General features: G+C 35.2%; 3 protein-coding genes across 4 annotated transcripts; 2 read left to right on the plus strand and 1 right to left on the minus strand.

Annotated features, from left to right (window-relative positions):
* Positions 1 to 8: 8 nt before the first annotated feature.
* Positions 9 to 6,161, minus strand: LOC106871467 (zinc finger protein 708). Of its 2 annotated transcripts, none has more exons than XM_014917941.2 (2): positions 5,813 to 6,161; positions 9 to 2,633 (listed from the first exon to the last, which is right to left on the minus strand). In XM_014917941.2, the coding sequence occupies exon 2, from the start codon at positions 2,438 to 2,440 to the stop codon at positions 1,910 to 1,912; it is 531 nt and encodes a 176-aa protein (XP_014773427.1). In that variant the 5' UTR covers positions 2,441 to 2,633; positions 5,813 to 6,161; the 3' UTR covers positions 9 to 1,909. The 2 variants fall into 2 exon arrangements, with proteins under 2 accessions (XP_014773427.1, XP_014773426.1); XM_014917940.2 differs by lacking the exon at positions 5,813 to 6,161 and adding an exon at positions 4,168 to 4,353.
* A 194-nt stretch (positions 6,162 to 6,355) lies between these two features.
* LOC106871459 (zinc finger protein 91) lies at positions 6,356 to 10,878 on the plus strand. Its single transcript, XM_052968911.1, has one exon. The coding sequence runs from the start codon at positions 7,425 to 7,427 to the stop codon at positions 10,248 to 10,250; it is 2,826 nt and encodes a 941-aa protein (XP_052824871.1). The 5' UTR covers positions 6,356 to 7,424; the 3' UTR covers positions 10,251 to 10,878.
* Positions 10,879 to 15,643: 4,765 nt separating this feature from the next.
* LOC106871464 (oocyte zinc finger protein XlCOF15) lies at positions 15,644 to 16,726 on the plus strand. The gene is made up of 2 exons (XM_052968485.1): positions 15,644 to 15,992; positions 16,425 to 16,726. The coding sequence occupies exons 1-2, from the start codon at positions 15,644 to 15,646 to the stop codon at positions 16,724 to 16,726; spliced, it is 651 nt and encodes a 216-aa protein (XP_052824445.1).
* The last annotated feature ends 6,123 nt before the right edge of the window (positions 16,727 to 22,849 follow it).

Consider the following 22,849-nt stretch of genomic DNA (forward strand, 5'->3'; position numbering starts at 1 on the left):
CACACACACACACACACACACACATCAATATATTTGTATCAATCACTGACAGATAGACAGATATGGTGTCTGGTTAAGAAGTTTGCTTCCCAACCTTATGGTTTTGGGTTCAGTTCTACTTGGATAAATATCTTTTATTAAAGGTCTGTACCAAACAAATCTTTGAATGAATTTGGTAATCAAAAACTGAAACAAGCTTATCATATATACAAGTGTGTGTGTGAGAATGTGTGAAGGTGTGTTTTTTTTTTATATCTCCTTGTCTTGGCATCACACAATAGTTGTAAAACAACTATTGTTGTCATACAAGCATTATCCTTTGTTTCCAAACTTCAAAGGAAACATGCCCAGCTCTAGAGAAATATTACTTGAATTGGAATCAGGAGGCTTGGTGACAGGAAAAGCACTCAGCCATAGAAAATTTGCCTAAACTAATTCCATTTGAGTCATGCAAGCATGGAAATGTGGACATTAAAATGATGATGGTGATGTAGATACATGTGTGTGTGTGTATGGAAGTTTACATTCCACATATCCTTGCACGATGGTGCTTGAGCAAAACTGTAATGTCATGTCTATATTCCTTGTAAACGATACATTCTGCAGTTGTAATTCTATACTTGTGAAGACCAGTGGAATTTTTTTTAAACCCCTTACTTGAAAAAAAACAGATACGGGTTGGTGACATGATGGGTATCTGGCCATAAAGTACTGTCTCATCTTCCAGCAACCCATACCAGTATGGGAAAGCAGATGTGACACAAATGAAATGTACGTATCACTGTGTCATGTTTATCAGCATTGTTTTCATTTATATCAAAGCCTAACTTAACAATTCAATAAATATAGATTGATAAAGTAAGTACTGGGTTTGATGTAATTGACTAAAACCCATAGAAACAGTGTCCTAATTTAGTAAAAGGATAAAACAATGTATGGTTTCTTTTATTACTATACACATATATTGGTCAACACTAACTGTTCTATAGTATTTTAATCATAAATAATATCAGATGTTGTTTTATTCATGTCATGTTATCTTCAGACAATGTTCATATTTCCACAATGCTTAAAGTAAAAGTTTTACCCTTGAGTAGAACAAACTGTTTCAGATTTCACAGTTATCTTTTCAGAAATTTTTATGGCTATCACTTTCTTCTAAAGGTCTATTTATTTGTAATGTTTAATGTCCACTCTACAATGCTAGGATTCGCACATGTCATAAAACTGACTTTTTCCTATCATAATATTCAACATAATATCTTTGGACAACAAAGCATGCCATCTCCTCAGCTTGAAGCAATTTATGTTAAATATGAATGTATTTCTTAAAAAATAAATTTTCCCAATATAATGATACTCTATTTAGCTCAATTCCTAGAATCAATATATTCAGGAAACATTTTCCTGTCAATACAACAATGCTGCTAGATTGTATTTTCAATATAAATCATTTCCATAGGCTGTAGCTCCAACGCATCATCAGATTTAACAAAACCCACTTGCTGGTTGCCCTTAGCACAATTCATCTGTTGCAAACATTAAAACCATTCTCTCACCACCAAGATTTTTCCTCCAGATGTTCTAGCTAGAACATCAGCCACATTTGATTGGTGGTGGTGGTGGGGGGGGGTGAATAGCTTATTTTTTAAAATGTTTAATTGAGCCATTTTCTTTAAAAGCATTTATGAAAGATTTCACAAAGGTGGAGTTTCTCTCCGATAGGAACCACATGACAGAAAATGTAAACAATCTTACAAGATCTCTAGCTGTTCATTAAACCAAATTTGCAGCCTGGGTTGTAGCTAATCAACATTGATTCTGTAAATGCCACAGAAAGAAATAAACATAAAATCTCATTTCATTCTTCTTCTCATGGACGGATACCTATAATTATAATAGTCCATAACTATGGATTTTCTCTAATGTGAACCATTTTATGCCTAGTTACACCATATCTTCTAGAGAATGCTTTACCACATATGTCACAGCGGTATGGTCTCTCTCCAGTGTGGACCATTTTATGTTGTTTCAAATCACCATTATATGAGAAAGTTTTACCACAAATTTCACACTGGAATAGTTTCTCCCTTGTATGAACTATTTTATGTCTTGTTATGTCACTACTACTTGCAAATGTTTTACCACAAATATCACAGTAATAAGGTCTCTCTTCTGAGTGAACCATTTCATGTCTCTTCAAATGTACATTGCATGAATAACCTTTACCACAAATTTCACAGCGATACGGCCTATCTCCAGTGTGAATAGTTTTATGCTTTTTTAAATTAAAATTAGATGAAAATTCTTTCCCACAAAATTCACAGTCGTATGGTTTCTCTCCAGTATGAGTTCGTTTATGTCTCCTTAAATTACTGTTGTTAGAGAATGTTTTATCACAAATATCACAGCAGTATAGTTTCTCTCCAGTATGCATCATTTTCTCTTTTAACAATAATTCCCTGGACGTTCACAATAACATAACAGCGTGTATCAACAATTCTAAAAATTGCTTTCATATAAATCTCGTATACCTTGACTGAATGACCTGTCACAATTTTCAAAGTAGGTGTTTTCTTTAGTCAGTGTGACATCTTCCTCTAGAAAGCCAGTTTCGAAAATAAAAATAATTCCTGAAATACAACAAGATCAATCTTAATATGGAGTAAATGAAACTTCAAGAATAAAAAATATATATATACTAACGCGAAATATTCACAATTTAGGGTAATTTAACAGTGAATAAAGCATAGATGATTTCCCAAACCCCTTCAATAAATTAAACACGAATACATACACACTGTATACTCCCATACACTGGAGCACCAATTAGTTGATATACATTCACAGGTAGAAAAGTGGTTAGAATTTGATTGTAAGTTTCATTGCTCACTAACATTCTAATTTATACAATGATCTTTTTTTGGCACTGTCATGGTATTAGCTGTCAGAAGTGAAAGTAGAACTGACAAGGAACGTTACTGCTGGTTTGAGTTGATTCTTTGGCTGCTGACTAGCCGGAGCTATCTATCTGTCTGTCTATCTCACTATCTATCTCTCTCTATCTATCTATCTATCTATCTATCTATCACTTGTTCACCTCTGTGTCCGTAGAATTTATCAAATTAGAAAACGCAAATTTAATATAAAAATATATTTTCTGAAATTGCATATTATTTAAAATATAATTTTCAACAGAGAGAATTTATCAAAATAGAAAACAAATGAAGTTTGAAGTTTAAAAATAATAGGATCGACCACTCACGACTAGCCCTGCTCGGACGCGCGACTGCGCGTTCGGGACCATGGATATAGGTGTCGAATTTGTTCCAATAACTTTCGAGTGATAGATAGATAGATAGAGAGAGAGAGAGAGAGACAGAGAGAGAGAGAGAGACAGAGAGAGAGACAGACAGACAGACAGACAGACAGATAGCTCGCTCCGGCCAGTCATGGTATTAGCTGTCAGTAGCCAAAGAATCAACTCAAACCAGCAGTAACGTTCCTTGTCATATTTTTCTACTTTCACTTCTGACAGCTGACAGTGCCCTTTTTTTTTTACCCGACAACAATATGTTTCATATTTTATCAACATATTTTTACGAGAAGGAAAAGAACATTAAAAGTATATAAGATCAAATTATCAACTACCTCACCAAGGAAAAGGAAAAAAGGAGTTGGGGGAATTAAGCAGCAGAAGAAAGAGTGGAGTGAGAAACGGGTTCTACACTCCGGACCAATGGCGTGTTTAGCCTCTCGCACACGATTGCCAAGGCGTTGCCGCTGAGAATGGCTAGTGACACTCGCTGCAGCAACTATCCCAACTTCGCAGTGCTCAGTTCTCAGACGGCGGCAGTCATCTCGATTTTTCAGAGGAAATCGGCAGTGCGGGGTCGAGAACACCTGAGGTCTCGATGGCGACCCGCAAAAACTGATAGCGGCCGGTCAGGCTCCTGTGTTTATTTACTTTTCTCTCCTCTATGTTACAGGCGACGATACCTGGGTTTGCAACCGATGCAGCAAGACTGGAGCCGAAGAACGTGTCGCAGCACGTTGCGTCCTAGATTAGGGACCTGCCTCCCACGTATGCAAAGAGGGTTATGCCGTCTATGTATTTATTCACAAGATAATATTATTGAAACGCACTTAAGTCGCAAGGTATCTTACCTTAACATACCGCCCCTCTGTCTTCTTTCTGCCTCTCCTTGAATACACCTAGGTTGTTATACATGTCCCTTCTATATCCTATATATACATATGCTGAAACTACGTAGTATATATGTTTAAAGTCGAGGCGATACCAATAATGTGACAACAGCATGGCATGACTGACCGGAAGTTGAAAACAAACTAACAGACGAAGACAAAATTAGCAAAACATGGTGATAAAGGGCACAATAATTGTTACAGACAAAAACAACATTAAATTATCCATACGTTAAATTTTTTGACACTGCTTTATTTTTTATAATCAATTTACGCCTGTCGAAATACAAGAAAAATTAATGAAGGAACTTTCAAGGGAGCTAACTCCTCTTCTCTTATAAAATGTTCTCTGAATTTCATGTTTCGAAAAATATTTCGCTGAAGTTTTTTAGTTTAATGATACTTTAAAACAAGTTTTCAATATCATTTTATTACTTTTTAACGAGTTGAAAACTCCAAAGTTTTACCAGTAAACCCGTGCTTCCATCGAGCACCCAGAAGCTAATATGGATGTATATAAATTCAAACTCTTCAGGTTAAACAAAATTACACACATTCACCTAAAACACCTAAAGCTAAAAGCACTCATCAATATCTGCAATTACTCGTGCCAACCCCACCAAATTGATACAACCTGGAAAATAGATCAAATATATATTTGTGTGTAATCACAATTTTAAAGCCCCACAAATAGTCATCAACAAATAGTGGTACACCCTTAAAAGGGCGACGAAAATAGAATCAGTATGGTTTAGCAAAGAAATAGCGATAGGAAAATATATATTAGAGGTAGACCTAGATAGAAACTTAAAAGAGGCCGTTAGGAAAGTATTCGTAACCAACGTGCTTGCGGCAAGAAAGGCTGCATTGTTAAAGTTAAAGCATGTGCACTAAGGCACAAGGAGGCGAAAAAGGTGAATGGACCCAAATGAGAGAGGTGCAACGGGGCATATACCCATTATGGTCTTCGATGGATCATAATGGGTATATGCTACTTGAGCTCGAGCAAATGTGTATGACTTAGCAGTTTTTCGCTCGACGAACTGAGATGAATGTTGAACGGAAATGCGATTTCAGTGTCCACATCAACGGCCTGCTGCACCTCTAGGTAAGGGGTGCGGATTGTTGCGAAAAGCCAATAACAACCGTAGAAATACGGGAAGTTATGATTGGCTGCACGGAGGGCTTGTGGTTTTGATAGTCTGCCCTACGAGTTTTACTTTTATAAGCCTGTCTTGTTTCGGAGGCCGCTTGGCAGATATCTACTGTAACTGGCAGCAGAAAGGAAGAATTTCTAATTCTGTGTTTTGAGGAACGGTGATACTGCTGAGAAAGAACCCGAACAAAGAAGGTGAATAAATAAATTTTAGGCCCATTTTCAAAACTATTATAGATTGCAGATTTCAAAACTTTGACTAAGTTGTTAGCGAAGAGGTTTGCGCTTGTCATCAAGGATCTGATTAGTGCTGCGCAAATATGCGCCATCCCAAGTAGGTCTATTCTTGACAACCTTACCTCATGCGATACATCATAGAAAGAGTGTGTAAAGAACCTGACATAGTTGGAGTCCTAATTAATCAGAAGCTTTAAATAAATTCAACAATACTTGTCAGCTGTTCTCATGTTGGCTGGTTTCAGTCCTGTCTTCTGCGACTGGATTATCACAATGTTCAGCTACATCTGCTGGGTACTTCAGGTGAATGGTCACTTATCAGAACTTTCTTGTATTATGCACTGGATCTTCACGATTTTCCCCTCTCTTCTCGTCTGCTTATACTAACTCTAGTCATTACTACGGAAACTGGGGACGCTAAGGAGCATTCTGCATGAACTAGAACGTGCTTCCAATAGGTGGTAGTAATTACTTTTTATAATTTATAGATCCAGGGGAAATTGTTGTGACTGAACTCTCCCAAGCTTCTGTTACATTGCAATGTCGATACTACTAAAGCAGCGCGGACCCGAACGCGCAGTCGCGCGTCCACACTAGCTAGTCGTGAGTGGTCGATCCTAACCCTAACCCTAACCACGTATTCATTTGCACACGCGGGTTAGGGATAGGGTTAGGGTTAGGATCGACCACTCAAAACTAGCTAGCGCGGACGCGCGACTGCGCGTTCGGGTCCGCGCTGCTTTAGTAGTACCTGCAATGTCTATGTTCACAGACCTCTCTTTGAGCTAGCTCTGCGAACTATATTTTCATTCTTTTTTCTTTGATCATTTAAATAGTTTAATACAAAACCACATTAAATTACAAATCGTAAACAATAGTCATGTTTCTTCCATAATTTTGTACAAAAGAAAGACAACGAAAAGAAGGAAAAAGGAGAGAGGAGAAAAAATGAGGAAAAAAAACATCAATGCAGCGCCAAATGCTTCAGTCGGTCGCACACCACAAGGTTCAACGGAACATACTGAAGCAAGCCAGCACCCACGCAGTATTACCACGGGTGATGGCGAGGCTAAGACGTTGGAAAAGCTAAGCGTGAGCCGCCAACTACAAGAACTTCGCCGTTAGAACTTCATTACAGGCCGGAAGAAATGGTTCATTAACAGGTCCCGATACATAAGGATTTTGTTCCGTTCGGCTACGGAAGCAGTGAGCCTCCCATTTACTGCAGCATCCAGGATTTGAGAGGGAGCAAAGGGGTCACAGACTGTGACATCCCAGATGAGGCACCTACCTCTTACCTAAGCTTTTCATGGCAGTCGAATAACTCCAATTCAACAGAAATTTGAACACACCTATGGTAAAAGACTTTCTTGCCATCATCATCCGGTCTTTATTTATACACTGTCAAATGTGTCTTTCAGCATGTGATTTGTTGGTACCGAAGAAGGAAAAAAATATTTAAAAAATTTTGCCCGTAAATCTATTCTAGCATATTAAGTTCCTTCATAAAGGCTCCCTTGTTGATAAATAATAGTTATATTGGATGTTTTTTTTAAATTTCATCATGCGTTTGATATAAATTGGAGGAAGTAAATTATGATTGAAGGTGTTTCTCAATTAAATTGTGTTAGGGACTTTTAGCATGTCACCGGTGTCATTTTGACAAGGGAAGCATTGTTATTGACACCGTGTACTTAATATCCCAATGTTTTGTTCAGTTAATTGATTTATATTGTATAAACTCACAAAAAAAATTCTTTTAACAATAATAGATTGTATTCACACACACTTCTCAGTTTTTCAGAATTCCTTGTAACTTGATAATATGGAAGACGTTGATCACGTAGACACTTCAAATACAGCAGTTTTGAATGCTATAGATTCAGATACAAGGACATACAACAGTGAGAAATTTTTACATAGTGAAACATTTACTAAACAAAGATCATTACAGAAAAACATTACTGAATATTGTTGTGAGATTTGTAAGAAAAGATTCTCTTTAGAAGAGGAAGTCATCATACACAAAAAAATACACAACGAAAAATCTTACCAATGTGAAACATGCAGAAAATATTTTGTCAATAAGCGTTCTTTGACAAGGCATAAAAGAATACATACTGAAGAAAATCCCTGTCACTGTGAAATATGCGGGAAATCATTCTCTGTTAAGTCTAGTCTTGTAGTTCACAAACGTAGACACACTGGTGAACAACCATTTCAATGTGAAATTTGTGGGAAATCTTTTGTCGCTAACACTGATTTAACAAGTCATAAACGAATTCACACTGGAGAAAAACCATATCCATGTGAATTATGTGGGAAATCGTTTACCAATAACAGCAATTTACACAGACATGAACGAATACACACTGGAGAGAGAAAATGTTCCTGTGAAACATGTGGAAAATCTTTTGTCAATAATAATGATTTAAGCAGACATAAAAGAACACATACTGGAGAGAAACCATATTACTGTGAAATATGTGGAAAATCATTCACTAATGATTTTAATGTTGTCACTCACAAACGTAGTCACACAGGAGAAAAACCCTATAATTGCAAAATATGTGGAAAATCTTTTGCCAACAATAATGATTTAAACAGACACAAAAGCATACACACTGGAGAAAACCCTTTTAATTGTGAAATATGTGAGAAATCCTTTGTCAGTATTGGTAATTTAAACAGACACAAAAGTATACACTCTGGACAAAAACCCTATCCTTGTCAAGTATGTGGAAAATCTTTTGTTAATAATAGTGATTTAAACAGACATAAAAGCATGCATACTGGAGAGAAACCATATCACTGTGAAATTTGTGGAAAATATTTTGTGAGTATAGGTGATTTGAACAGGCACAAGAAAATACATACTGGAGAAAAACCCTATCCTTGTGAAATATGTGGAAAATCTTTTGTCCATAATAGCTATTTAACAAGGCACAAAAGAATACACACTAGAAAAAATCTGTATCACTGTGAAATATGTGGAAAATCTTACACTGATAATACAAGATTTATTATCCACAAACTTAGTCACAGTGGAGAAAAGCCTTACTCTTGTGAAATATGTGAAAAATCATTTGTCACTTTTTACGATAAAAAAAGACACAAACGAATACACCTTACAGAAAAACCATTTTGCTGTGATATATGTGGGAAATCTTTTATTCAAAATGCTCATCTTGTTATCCACAAATTTAGTCACACTGGTGAAAAACCTTATTATTGTGAAATATGCGGGAAAGCTTTTGCTAGTACTAGTCTTATGAAAAGGCACAAAAGAATACATACTGGAGAGAAACCTTATCCCTGTGATATATGTGGAAAATCATTCTCTGTTAAGTCTAGTCTTGTAGTTCACAAACGTAGACACACTGGTGAACAACCATTTCAATGTGAAACTTGTGGCAAATCTTTTGTTGATAATACTGATTTAACAGGTCATAAACGAATTCACACTGGAGAAAAACCATATCCATGTGAATTATGTGGGAAATCGTTTACCAATAACAGCAATTTGCACAGACATGAACGAATACACACTGGAGAGAGAAAATGTTCCTGTGAAATATGTGGAAAATCTTTTGTCAATAATAGTGATTTAAGCAGACATAAAAGAACACATACTGGAGAGAAACCATATTACTGTGAAATATGTGGAAAATCATTCACTAATGATTTTAATGTTGTCACTCACAAACGTAGTCACACAGGAGAAAAACCCTATCATTGCAAAATATGTGGAAAATCTTTTGTCAACAACAGTGATTTAAACAGACACAAAAGCATACACACTGGGGAAAAACTTTTTAATTGTGAAATATGTGGGAAATCTTTTGTCAGTGTTGGTAATTTAAACAGACACAAAAGTATACACTCTGGAAAAAAATCCTATCCTTGTCAAATATGTGGAAAACCTTTTGTTAGTAATAGTGATTTAAACAGACATAAAAGCATACACATTGGAGAAAATCCTTATCCTCGTGAAATGTGTGGAAAATCTTTTGTCAGTGATAGCTTTTTATGCAGACATAAAAGCAGACTCAATGGAAAAATAGTGTTTCACTGCGAACTGTGTGGGAAATTATTTCTCACTAATAACAGTAGAAAAAGACACAAACTTATGCACCTTACAAAAAGACCATTTCATTGTGAAATATGTGGGAAATCTTTTATTCAGAATTCTCATCTTGCTATCCACAAATTTAGTCACACTGGTGAAAAACCTTATCATTGTGAAATATGTGGGAAAGCTTTTGCTAGTACTAGTCTTATGAAAAGGCACAAAAGAATACATACTGGAGAAAAACCTTATCCCTGTGATAGATGCAGGAAATCATTCTCTAATAAATCTAGTCTTATTGTTCACAAACGTAGACACACTGGAGAACAACCATTTCATTGTGAAATTTGTGGAAAATCATTTGTTGATAATAGTGATTTAACAGGTCATAAACGAATACACACTGGAGAAAAACCATATCCATGTGAATTATGTGGTAAATCGTTTACCAATAACAGCAATTTACACAGACACGAACGAATACACACTGGAGAAAGAAAATGTTCCTGTGAAATATGTGGAAAATCTTTTGTCAGTAATAGTGATTTAAACAGACACAAAAGAATACATACTGAGTTATAAATTGGCTGTGAAATTTCCACTAGACTGGAAATCTTAACTGAAATGTAACAAACACTTTTTTGTCAAATCTAAACTTAAAATCCACCAAAAACACCTAGAGAAATATTTAGGGCAGTGAAATATGTCAGAAATTTATTTGAATTTTCATATTTTAGTCTAGAAATGTGTTTTTGTTTAAGGGAAATCTTTTCATTAAAAATATTTGGAAAATGCTTATAAACTTGACAAATGAATACATATTAGAAAAAGATCTGTATTAATGTGAAATATATAATAATTCATTTAGTCTAAATTAAGTCTACACTTCTGATTCACAGATAAATACAAACTAGAGAAAATATAAGTTGAAATATGTTGAAAATCATTCTCTCTGTGTCCTAGTCTTGTAATTTATAAACACACATTGAAGATCTATTCATAGATATTTGTTAATTAAGTTCCTTACTCAATCACAATTACGAGTGGAAAAACACTTTACAGAAGTGAAATTTGTGGTAAATTATTCAAAAGCCATGTTAAACATATATAAACTGGAGGATAATACTGTAGTGATCATGTATTGAAAACAATGTCTATAAATAAATGTTAAAAAGAAAACAAACTACTGAGAGATTCATGTAAAATCTTACTGATATTTGTTACAATATTTATTTCATCTGCCGTTATCTGAGTTCAAATTCCACCAAGGCCAACTTTGCCTTTCATCTTTTCAGGGTCGATTAAATAAGTACCAGTTATGCACTGGGGTCGGTGTAATTCACTGAATCCCTTTGTCTGTCCTTGTTTGTCCCTTCTATGTTTAGCCGCCTGTGGGCAATAAAGAAATAGATATTTTTACATAAGGCAGCGAGCTGGCAGAAACGTAAGCACGCCAGGCGAAATGCTTAGCGGTATTTTGTCTGTCTTTACGTTCTGAATTCAAATTCCGCCGAGGTCGACTTTTCCTTTCATCCTTTCAGGATCAGTAAAATTAAGTACCAGTTGCATACTGGTGTCGATCTAATCAACTGGTTCCTTCCCCAAAAATTTTGGACCTTGTGCCTATAGTAGAAAAGAATATTTATTTTTACATGTAAATTAAAATCATTTTACTGTAATATTTGTTGGATATTATTTTTTGGACAGTTGAATTAGTTGTTTTAACACAATTTACCATAAAAGACAACAACATTTTTTTATAAAACTGTTGCTGCATATAACTTGTACAAACCTAAAGATAGTGGCTTCCACATCTTGGTAAAACATGAGGTAGTCAGAACATTTCAATAGCTTGATCATAATAATAATAGTAGTCATCTTGAATAGAATTTTGCAGAACATTTTGATATTTCCAATATTTTGCTAGTTTAGGGCAGCGAACAAGCAGAACTGTTAGCAGGTCAGGTAAAGTGCTTAGAATTCCGCTGGGGTTGATTTTGCTTTTCCTTTTGGGGTCAATGAAATAAGTACCAGTTGAGTACAGGGGTCAATCTAATTAACTCCCCTCCAAAAAAAAAATTGCTGGCCTTGAGTCAAAATTTGAAACCAATATTTTGCTGGTTTATACTGTTACACATGCTTAGATGCTGGTTTCTTGCCTACACATTTTTATTTATTTGTTGCTGGCGTTAAGGTCAATTCTGCTAACTCCATTCTCAGTTATTTTGAATAAATATTGCTAGGACTGTTGTATCACGAACAAAGATTCAGTCTGAGAGACTGTTATCTTTTAACCATATAAAGACACCAATTCATAGCTACTTCAAGCTATAACAGTAAATAAATTGTAATAGCAGAAGAGGAAGATGAGTTCATAACTGCTGTACTTCGGTGAGGATTTACAACCCACTGCTATTGTAGCTGTTTTATTGTCTCCAGTTCATTCAGTATGAAATGGGACACATTCTCAGTGTGGATCTAGATTGTACCAAATTCTTAGCTCAAAATATTCATGGCATTCTATTCTGATGTATCATGATTTAAAACTTGCTGGAGCACAGCCTTGTAGGGTCTTTAGTGAAACAAACCACCCTAGTACTTATTTTTAAGTTTGATATTTATTCTATTGGTCTCATTTGCCAAGCTGCTAAGTTACAGGGATGTAAACAAACCAACATCAGTTGTCAAGCATAATTGATATGGCTGAGATATATATTTGTCAGTACATTTTCACATTTTCACACTATTATCAGCAGGTCACATTCACTCTTTCTTTGCTGTGGATGTGTAGTGAGTGCTTTTACGTGCCACTGGCATGAATTAATCATGCATTATCTTGTAGCTTTGGGATACTGTCTTGCTCAGTAATGAGGAAGAGATAGCAGTTCTCTAGGCCACTAAGATAGAAACAAGAAATTGGAAAGGTCAAACCTTAAACATGGTGATATAAGGAACGAAAGAAATAATTGAAGAATTGCCAGAAATAATAGCATTTGACAATATCGAAATGGTAGTCAGAGTAGAGGGCACGACCCCCCCAGATGCTACAAGTGTGGCCAGAAAGGTCACACTAGAGCAAACTGCCCTCTACAAGACAAAAGGGGAAAGGAAGAACTGACAAGAGAAAAAGAAAAAATACTACCACTACCAGCAGCAGAAATAGAAGAAGGCGAATGGGAGATGCCTGGCAAGAAAAGGAAACGAAAAAGGAAGAAACTAGGTAAAACAAATACAGAACCCCACCCACTCCCTCCAACACGCATACAAATACATTCAGATACAAGCCATTCAACCTCCCCACCTCCCGAAAAGAAGTAACTATGCGATCATGTATGACAATACCAATGAGGGTCTGTGTGAAGAAATAAAAAAGTGGAAAAATTTAAGATCGGTGGACACTTGCAAATTCGACAATGTGCAAGGGTGGCATTGCTGCTTGTTGCTAAACGAAGATCAGAAGAAAAAATTCAAAGGCAGATTTAAAATGTGGGAAGTGGAACTAGACATTGAAAAGTTACCATGGAACATGGATTACATGCAACTACTAAAGGAGTACGGGTTCGACATCTTTGAAGGCACCAAGTACAAAAAAAAAAAATGAAGTAACTCAGAGGTGGGGCTGAGAAAACTTTCATTTCTTCTCTCATTTTCATTTTGTCATTCATTGTAACATACGCTTTTGGTTCTTTTTCTTCTTTCATTGTTTTTTTAATTTGTTCGATTTTAAGTTATTTTTTCAAAGCTATAATAGGAGTGACAAGGAGCATATTAAGCATATTTTGCTTTATGAGTTCAATAAAGGCAACAACGCAATGGAAAGTGTGAGGAATATTAATGCAGTATATGGGGATCGGACAGTAAACGTAAGCCAGTGTCAATGGTGGTTCCAGAAATTCTGAGCCGGTAACTTCAGCCTGTACGCTACACAAGCCTCATTGTGGAAGATCTGTAGAGTTCGACAAGGACGTCCTGCAAACCCTGGTGGAATAAAATCCCATTGTAACTGTTGAGGAACTAGCAGAGAAGCTTGGATTTGGTCATTCAACCATTCATCGACATCTGTATGCCACTGGAAAAGTCAGCAAATTGGATCAATGGGTTCCTCACAAATTTTCTGAGTCTAATTGCATGCAGAGAGTGAATGCGTGCTCTACTTTGCTGTCACATCTCACGAATGAACCTTTTTTGGACCGAATAGTGACTGGTGATGAGAAATGGGTTCTCTATAGAAATGTCAAGCGCCGATGACAGTGGGTAGGGAAAGGAGAAACACCGACACCCCAGGCTAAAGAAGGTCTTCACTCATGTAAGGTGTTGTTATCTGTTTAGTGGGATATGAAAGGTTTAGTCCACTTGGAACTCAAACCAAACGGTAACAAAGGAGATCTACTGCGAGCAGCTTGAGCAGTTTAAGTCAGTGCTAGATGAAAAACGACCATCTTTGGTTTTGAGACGGAAGGTGTTCTTCCATCAGAATAATACTTGGCCATATACAGCAAGGATGACATTTCAAAGGCTGGAGCAGTTTGAATGAGGAAACAATGCCCCCACCCACCATATTCGCCGGACATTGTCCCCATCTGATTATCATTTATTCCGCAATCTCCAGAATCATTTGGATGGAAAAAATATGAATTCTGTAGACGAGATCAGAACAGTACTGGAAGAATTTTTCCGTCATGGACAAGTGAATTTTGGAAGAGCATTGTAGAAAATGAACGAGAATATATTTTAGATTAAAAAAGAACTTTGTGTATCTTAATTTTGAGAGATAAAAGAAATTTTTAAAAAGCCCACATTATTTTTGGGATAACCCTGTGTGCGTGCGCGCGCCTATGTGATAATTTCTCTTAAGCATAGCGATACTAATAACCAGTTGTTAGAACTCAATACGAGTACAGAGTGTAATGTTAATTATTAAATGACACGGGAGCAGGGATCACATAATCTACTTCATTAACTTACATCTGTTTCTGCTATAAGAAACAGTGCACTCAGAGCCGAGTGCTTGTGCAACATCTTATAGCTTCCTTGAAACCATTATATACACAAACACACACACGTAGGTAGGTATGGATGTATGGTTATGAATGCTCATTGATCAGATCACTGTACATTTATATTTAATTAGTGGCTATTCGTTTTGAATTTTCGATTCCCAGACCGGGCGCTGTGAGTGTTTGTTGAGCGAAAACACCTAAAGCTCCACGAGGCTCCGGCAGGGGATGGTGGCGAACCCTGCTGTACTCTTTCACCACAACTTTCTCTCACTCTTACTTCTGTTTCTGTTGTGCCTGTAATTCAAAGGGTCAGCCTTGTCACACTGTGTCACGCTGAATATCCCCGAGAACTACGTTAAGGGTACACGTGTCTGTGGAGTGCTCAGCCACTTGCACGTTAATTTCACGAGCAGGCTGTTCCGTTGATCGGATCAACTGGAACCCTCGACGTCGTAAGCGACGGAGTGCCAACAACAACATTCGTTTTGAATGAAATATACGCCAAGACGAAGTTGTTTGATCTCTAGTGAACGCGATCCGGCAAACTATAATACTGTTGCATTTATTTTTATTATCGAGAACTACTCTGTCGAATCTTTTATTCCCACCCCCATCACATTTTTTAAGATGCAAGGGCACAATTTGAAAGGAATTTGGCTGATACTTTTATAGGGTTTCAGATCCTCTGTCGTTGATACGTAATAAATATGTTGAACCATGTTTTATAATGAGTTGAACATAACTGACGGTATTTTGAATGTATTAAATTATGTTAGGAACTTTTAACCTATGTCACCGGTCTTATTTTGTTGAGCGAAATATTGTCACTGATACCGCTTACTTGATTGTAATTAATTCAGTCAATTCAATTGTATCATGTAAACACAGTATCATGAAATCTATGAACCATAATAGATTATTTTAATAGACATTTCGTAGTTTTTTTTTTTGTTTAAGAATTCCTCGAGAACTAATATGGAAGACGTTGATCGTTTGGACTCTTCAAACATGACAGTTTTAAATAATGTAGATTCAGTCATGCAGACACACAGTGAGAAACCTTTACATAGTGAAACATGTACTATACAAAGATTATTACACAGGAATGTTAGTGAATATCATTGTGATATTTGTAGGAAAACATTCCCTTCAGAACAAGAAGTCTTCACACACAAAAAAGTACACAATAAGGAAAAATCGTTTCACTGTGAAATTTGTGGGAAATCATTTATTCAGAATTCTCATCTTATTATTCATATACGTAGTCACACTGGAGAAAAACCCTTCCACTGTGAAATATGCGGGAAATCTTTTGTTAATAACAGTATTTTAAAGACGCACAAAAGAATACATACTGGAGAAAAGCCTTATCTTTGTGAAATATGTGGGAAATCTTTCCCCTCAAACAGTAGTTTAACAAGTCATAAAACAATGCACAATGGAGAAAAACTCTTCAACTGTGAAGTCTGCGAAAAGTCTTTCATGAAGAACTCGAATCTTATTATCCATATACGTAGTCACACTGGAGAAAAACCGTTTCACTGTGAAATATGTGGGAAATATTTTGTCGATAGTAGCTATTTATCAAAACACAAAAAAATACATACTGGAGAAAAACCTTTCCACTGTGAAACATGTGGAAAATCATTTATCACTAGCAGTCTCTTAAAAAGGCACAAAATTATACACACTGGAGAAAACCCGTTTCATTGTGAAATCTGTGGGAAATCGTTCAATGTTAATTCTCATCTTATAGTTCACAAACGTAGTCATACTGGGGAAAAACCATATCATTGTGAAATATGTGGCAAGTCGTTCGTCGATAAGAGTAATTTAACAAGACACAAAATAATACACAGTGGAGAAAGACCTTTTCATTGTGAAATCTGTGGTAAATCATTCTCTGATAATTCTAATCTTGTCGTTCACAAACGTAGACACACTAGACAAAAGCCTTATCATTGTGAAATATGTGGGAAATCTTTTCTCACCAAGAGTCACTTAAAAAGACACAAACAAATGCAAACTAGAGGGAAGCCTTTTATTTGTGAAGCATAAAAATCGCTTTGCTGCAAATCGGAACTAATACTAAACCAACAAGTACACCAAGAAAAACATTTAGCATGATGAAATATTTTGTGACTTCTCATATAATAGTCTAGAAATGTGTTCTTGTTTGAGAAACAACATTTCATTAAAAATATTTGTGAATTACAAACTTGTTGACAAATGAATACACAGACAAAAATCTGTACTAATGTGTGAAATATACTGGAATTCATTCAGTGGTAACTGACCATAACACTTCTAATTCACAGGTGACTACAGATTAAAGAAAACAAGTATGAAATATGGGAAACATTTTGTGTTCTTGTGTATTCCACAAATAGACGCCAGAAAAAGATCTATTTGTAGTATTATACAGAGGTTCAATCTGGTATTGTGACTGGAAAAACACTTCTCAAGTGTGAAATTTGTGGTAAATTTTCTCGTTTAAAAGCCATGTTAAATATATATAGGAGGAAATTGAGATGATTATCGAAAACTTTGTAAACAGACGTATAAAACAAAACAAGAAATTACTGAGGAATTCATGTAAAATCTTTTTAATGATATTTGTTAAAAATTATATTTATGTGTAAATCCAAATCTTATAATATTTATTAGATATTATTTTGGTGGCAGGGGCAGTTAAATATTATTTTACAAAATCGATTACTACAGAAAACACTATGAGAAACTAGTGTTTAATAAAACTGCTTCCATACTTAACTTGTACGAGCTTAAAAATAGTGGGTCTAGTAACCTGAGACAGTTAAGTAACTTGGTTTTAGTGATAATGCTCATATAACTTCTCAAATAAAATTCTGCAGGCCAATGGACGTTTTGATATTTTTTAGTCATTTGTTCAATGTTGTCATCTATGCTTGCATAGTGGCTGCCTAGCAAAGACCAACTCCATTCTTGCCATTATAAATTATTTTGAATAGCTATTGCCAGAAGAGCAATATTACAGGCAAAGATTAAATGAATGACTATCATTATACCTTATAAAAAGATCAATCCCTTGTCCTAAGTTATAATAGTTGCTGAATTGCCATAGTTGATGAGAAGATGGGTTTAACCCTGTTGTACTACCAGCTGCTATAGCTATTATATTATATAGCTCAAGTTCATGATAATCTTTTACATCTTCAAGAACTTCAGATGTTTAGTTGGCACTCAGTTTGGTGTGAGACTCAACTTGTGGAACTGCAGATTCTACCAAAGTCCATGAAACTAATTGTAACACCAAGTACTACTGGCACTTCATTATGATATATATCAATATATATAATCTTTGGGGTCATATCATATATATAGCTCTACCATTATTATCAGAATAATTTTTCTCTAATTGTCTCATTCACTCAGGTTAACTGCAATTGATAACTACACTTTTCTTTCCCTCTGCAGGATTGTTAAGATTGATAAAAAGATTAAAAGTAGAATAGGCAAGTAGGGCACAGAGAATGTTACTAATTTATTGTCTAAGAGTATTGTTAAAGTTATGATATATCTTCATTTGCTATTCAACATATTAACTTGCATCAATTAAACTTGTTAGTAGTTCATATTTCAAATCATTGGTTCTCTGTGATAGATAATGCTATTCGCCATTTTGATATATGGAAATAAACTCATATTAATATTACTAAAATTGATAGATTAAATTAAGCTGGCAGAATTGTTGGCACACCAGGCTAAGCAATATTTTGTCCGTCTATGTTCTGAGTTCAAACTCCATCAGGATCAATGTAAGCCATTCAAAATTATATTCAGTTTTCTCCCTTCAACTGATCAAGAATTTATAAACTAGAAAATATTGTGTCTGCTTCACTTTGGATCATAATAGAAACTTAATCTCTTTAATAACTTCACACTTTTGTAGTAATGTTTGATAAACCACAAATGCTTGCCATATATTCAAAGAAATTTAATTCTCTTGATGTTTATTTTCTGATACTGAAACTGTTTTGTTGTCTAAACCAATCTTAAATCTACATATAATAAAATAACAACCTTTTGAAAAAGATATCACTTTTACTGAAGATAATGTTAAGCTTTATTCTGAATACTTACAAAGAATAAACCAAATACTTAAATGTAGATGTTGGTCATAAGACAAGGGGAAAACATCTCATAAATCTCACAATATTATAAATGTAATAGAATTTCATGAAATATATTTTATGAAGTTAACATTTTTATATCACTTCAATCTCTCTTGTTGGCTTTAATAACACAGAAAGGTGTCACACCCAAATGCTGGTGTAGCAATAGCTTTGTAGACTGCTTCTAGCAAAGATGTTTTAAAGAGGAGAGGTTTCATATTGATGGACTAACAAAGGTGAAATTTACACAGAGTTATAGCAAACTTGATTGTGAAGAACACTACTGATGTCATGCTAGCGAGACAAGTGCAGAAATACTTATCTAGGAACAAGCTCCAATACTTGGCATTTGTTGACCTGGAAAAAACCTTTGATGGGGTTCATACTTTCACATCTGGCTGTTGCAAAAAGCAATAAGAGCTGGTGGATGGTTTGTGAGAGATGTACAGAAGTGCTGTCAATAAGGTACAACAATGAATTTAGAATGCAGATAGGGATCCATCAGAGCTCTAGCAAAGTTTTAGTGATGCTCCATGATGGTGAGAAGGTTTATGATGACCAGAAAGAAATAAAGCAAACATACTCCACTGAATGTGTGATATCAGAATGCATGAGCTACACCCCAAATGAGCTGAGAGTAAAACTAGATATAAATGGACTTAACATAAAATTGAAAAGTTAAGGAAGAACATTGGGATGTGTTATTAAAAAAGAGCTTGTATATTTTAAGATTACTGAAAAGAGGTGTAGTAATGTATTCCAATTTGTATGCCAATTAACTGAGGTGATTATGTATCTATGAGAATTGAATCCAGTCACATAAGTCATTTTTGAGAGACTAAAATATTTTCTCGTTATTTCAAACAGAGCCTGAAGTTATATTATTGTATCAGTTTTTCAACAAAACTATCTCATGTATTTTATTGTGTCTGGGAAGAGTCATTATCTTTTAATGCCTTATTATTTAACACACCAGTTCGATTTCCACTCATTTACTTATTTATTTTTTCTAAAATTTTTGTTGTGTCTTGCAACCTTTTCAATAGTCATTGACTCTCTCATATATTCTCTTCAGTTAATTTCACTAAACATCAGTGACATCTACTATATAACATCTTATAAGAGATGTTTCCCCACAAAATTACTAGATTACACTTTATACAACTATTGTGATAATGGCTCTGATAATCTGTTAGCAAATAACACGCGTTGACTTTAAGCTCAGCTTCAAAATCTGTTTTGAAGTTGTTTCCAGTGTTATTACACTCAGGTGATGGTGAGCAGCCACATTGTGTTTATATCTTGGTCTTGGTCTACAAGAAGAACCCCTCCCTCTCATTTCAGTACTCGGAATTAATTCAACACTCATCAGTTTCACTTTGCTGTAATCTCTACCAGTGTTGAGTCAACCCATCATGTGGTACCTACATACAGCAAAATGGACAGTGGAATTATATGGAAACAGGACAGTATTTTTACAGTTGATTCTTCAGATAATTGCTTAGTCTTCTATTTACTCAGTTCTCAGTATGATTAAATGATAAAATTATAACTAGAGACATGCACACTCCATTCAATTATTCATCAAAGAGAAGCATTTTTGAGACATCCCTAAAACATAGTATTACTGTGGGTGATGGTGAAGCTGAAGTACTGAAACAGTCAGGCACTGTCCCAAGCATCATCTTAATGCATAAGGCTTCCTTGTCAGTGGCCCAGCAATTCACATCTCAAAAGCCAGATTGAATTTGCTGACAAATTACATTGTTTTAGTGCCTTATTTCATCCAGTTACTGATATTGTAACCCTCACCTCCATCACAACATTAAGGATGTGTGATGGAGCAAATGTACTGCTAACTGCAGTGTCTGTATGAAGTATCTGCTTCAAACCCAAGGGTTAAAGAGTGAGTCCATCAAGCCTCTTCCTATTATCTCTTGACAATCCCAATGACTCTATAGTTGAGACAATATTTATCCTGGTTTAGGGCTCATTTAATGATCAAGTTTATCTTGATGCCACAACCAATATTACCTACATCAAGTCTCTATAATAATTCATGATGACCTCCAGTATCAAGGGGCTTACCACACTGATATTCTTCAGATGAATTAAGTCAAAGTACAAACATTCTAGTCTAACCTGGAAGGTGAGAGTGACTTGAAAAGGAGGATATTACAATATTGATGAAGGGGCAGAAATAATTTTATATTTGAAACCAACAGAAAAAAAGATATGTGATAAAAACAAAAATAAACAATTCTCTTGAAGCTACTAAAGGGAAGATAATCCTTATTCCAGATATCCAAATTATAAAATTCAAGGACATGAAAGAACATTTGCACAGTATTAAAAGCATCATTTGTAGATTTATTTTATTTTTAGATATAACTATTGTTTTATGCTATTTATTTTTCAGGTGTCTGTTATTTATATGGCCTTGATGAAAAGTGAACATTTACACCTACATGTGTTAGCTGCAATCAAAGTCTATGTTTTGTTAAAGCTGACTATTTGCTAGCGTATAAGACCCCCGCCCCCTATTTTACAAGTATATTTAATAAAAAAAAAAAAGAAATTTAGTATGCTTCATCATACACTTATTAAAAGATACCTTAAAATGGTTTGTAGGGGTAAAATATATGGTTCTATGCATGTAACTATAATATTGTAACAGTACATTTGAATAAAGTACAAAATCTTACATTTATCATAAATGTTATGGGAGTACTATATTTGAACTTTATCTTCTTTCAGGTCAAGTGCATAGTTGCTTATATTTTTATCAAAAGAATTGCCATAGAGGATATAAAATTTATATTTTGGGTTGACATTTTTTTTTGTGTAACGGCAGTCAGCTGCAAGAATGGCACACCACAACTATGGTTTTGCTTTTATCCACTTATTGCAAATACCTGAAAGGCAGATGAAAATTTAATATTTTCCTCTTTCTAGAATTTTTCACTTGGATAGCTAAAAGGTAACAAAATAATTAAATAATATAAGAGATAAATCAGGTGTAGATTGTGTATGTTGAGGAAGATGGTGTAATGAGATGATGTGATTTCCCACATAACTGCTCATGTACTGTAAGCAATTTTTCATAAGTTTATGCTAGCAGGCTGTGATAATTTGGCTTGTTTTCAGTACTTTATTATTAGTAGCAACTATTGTACCGAGCTGGTGTATGGACAACTAGCTTCTTGGCCTATGGCACTTGATCTCCTGTCCATAATTCAGCCACATTAGATGCAAGGCAATTTTTGGATACAGCTGATATTAAAAAGATATGTCTTATACAATACAGTAATTTCTATGATTGAAACTTGGTTACTAGTTGTTAATTTGTATCACAAATATTTTTGTAAAAGTGCTATGCATCTTCTCAAAATATAGAAACTGTTTCACAACATATAAAAAAGACTTTACCATTTCCTCCCCTACTTCTCACCCACATCATATATATATATATATATATGTATATATATATATATATATATATATATATGTATGTATACATACACACATATACAGGATGTGATGGGTAAATTGTCACCATTTTATATTTTTAATTTCGTGCATGTGCATTGTTTTTGATTTTGTCAACTACACAATATAGTAGGGTCAGTTGGGGCATGGTCTGCAAGGAAAACAGCATGACGCAATTCACTCTGCCAGAAATTTGGAAATGACACGCTGTACTGGTTGGCATTTGTGCCGGAAGTTATAAAAATCACACTGAGAGTGAAAAAAAATTGTGCTGAGAGTGATAAAAGTCAAAACATCCAGTCATCATCATGGTGTTTGAAGTGATCCCTGGTGATGGCAATGTTATGCCTCCATTCATCTTCCTAAACGGCCTCACACTCAACATGGAGGCCTACATCAAGTGACTGGAAGAGGTACTGCTGTCCTGGGTGAAGAGGGTGGCTATTGGAAGATCCTGTGTCTGGCAAGAGCTCAGCACCGTGCCACAAGCAAGAGAACCCAGCCATGGCTGTCAGGCAATTTCTGACCCCCCCCCCCC

This window comes from Octopus bimaculoides, chromosome 6 (assembly GCF_001194135.2).
Source record: "Octopus bimaculoides isolate UCB-OBI-ISO-001 chromosome 6, ASM119413v2, whole genome shotgun sequence".
In the NCBI taxonomy this organism is placed as follows: Eukaryota; Metazoa; Mollusca; class Cephalopoda; order Octopoda; family Octopodidae; genus Octopus; species Octopus bimaculoides.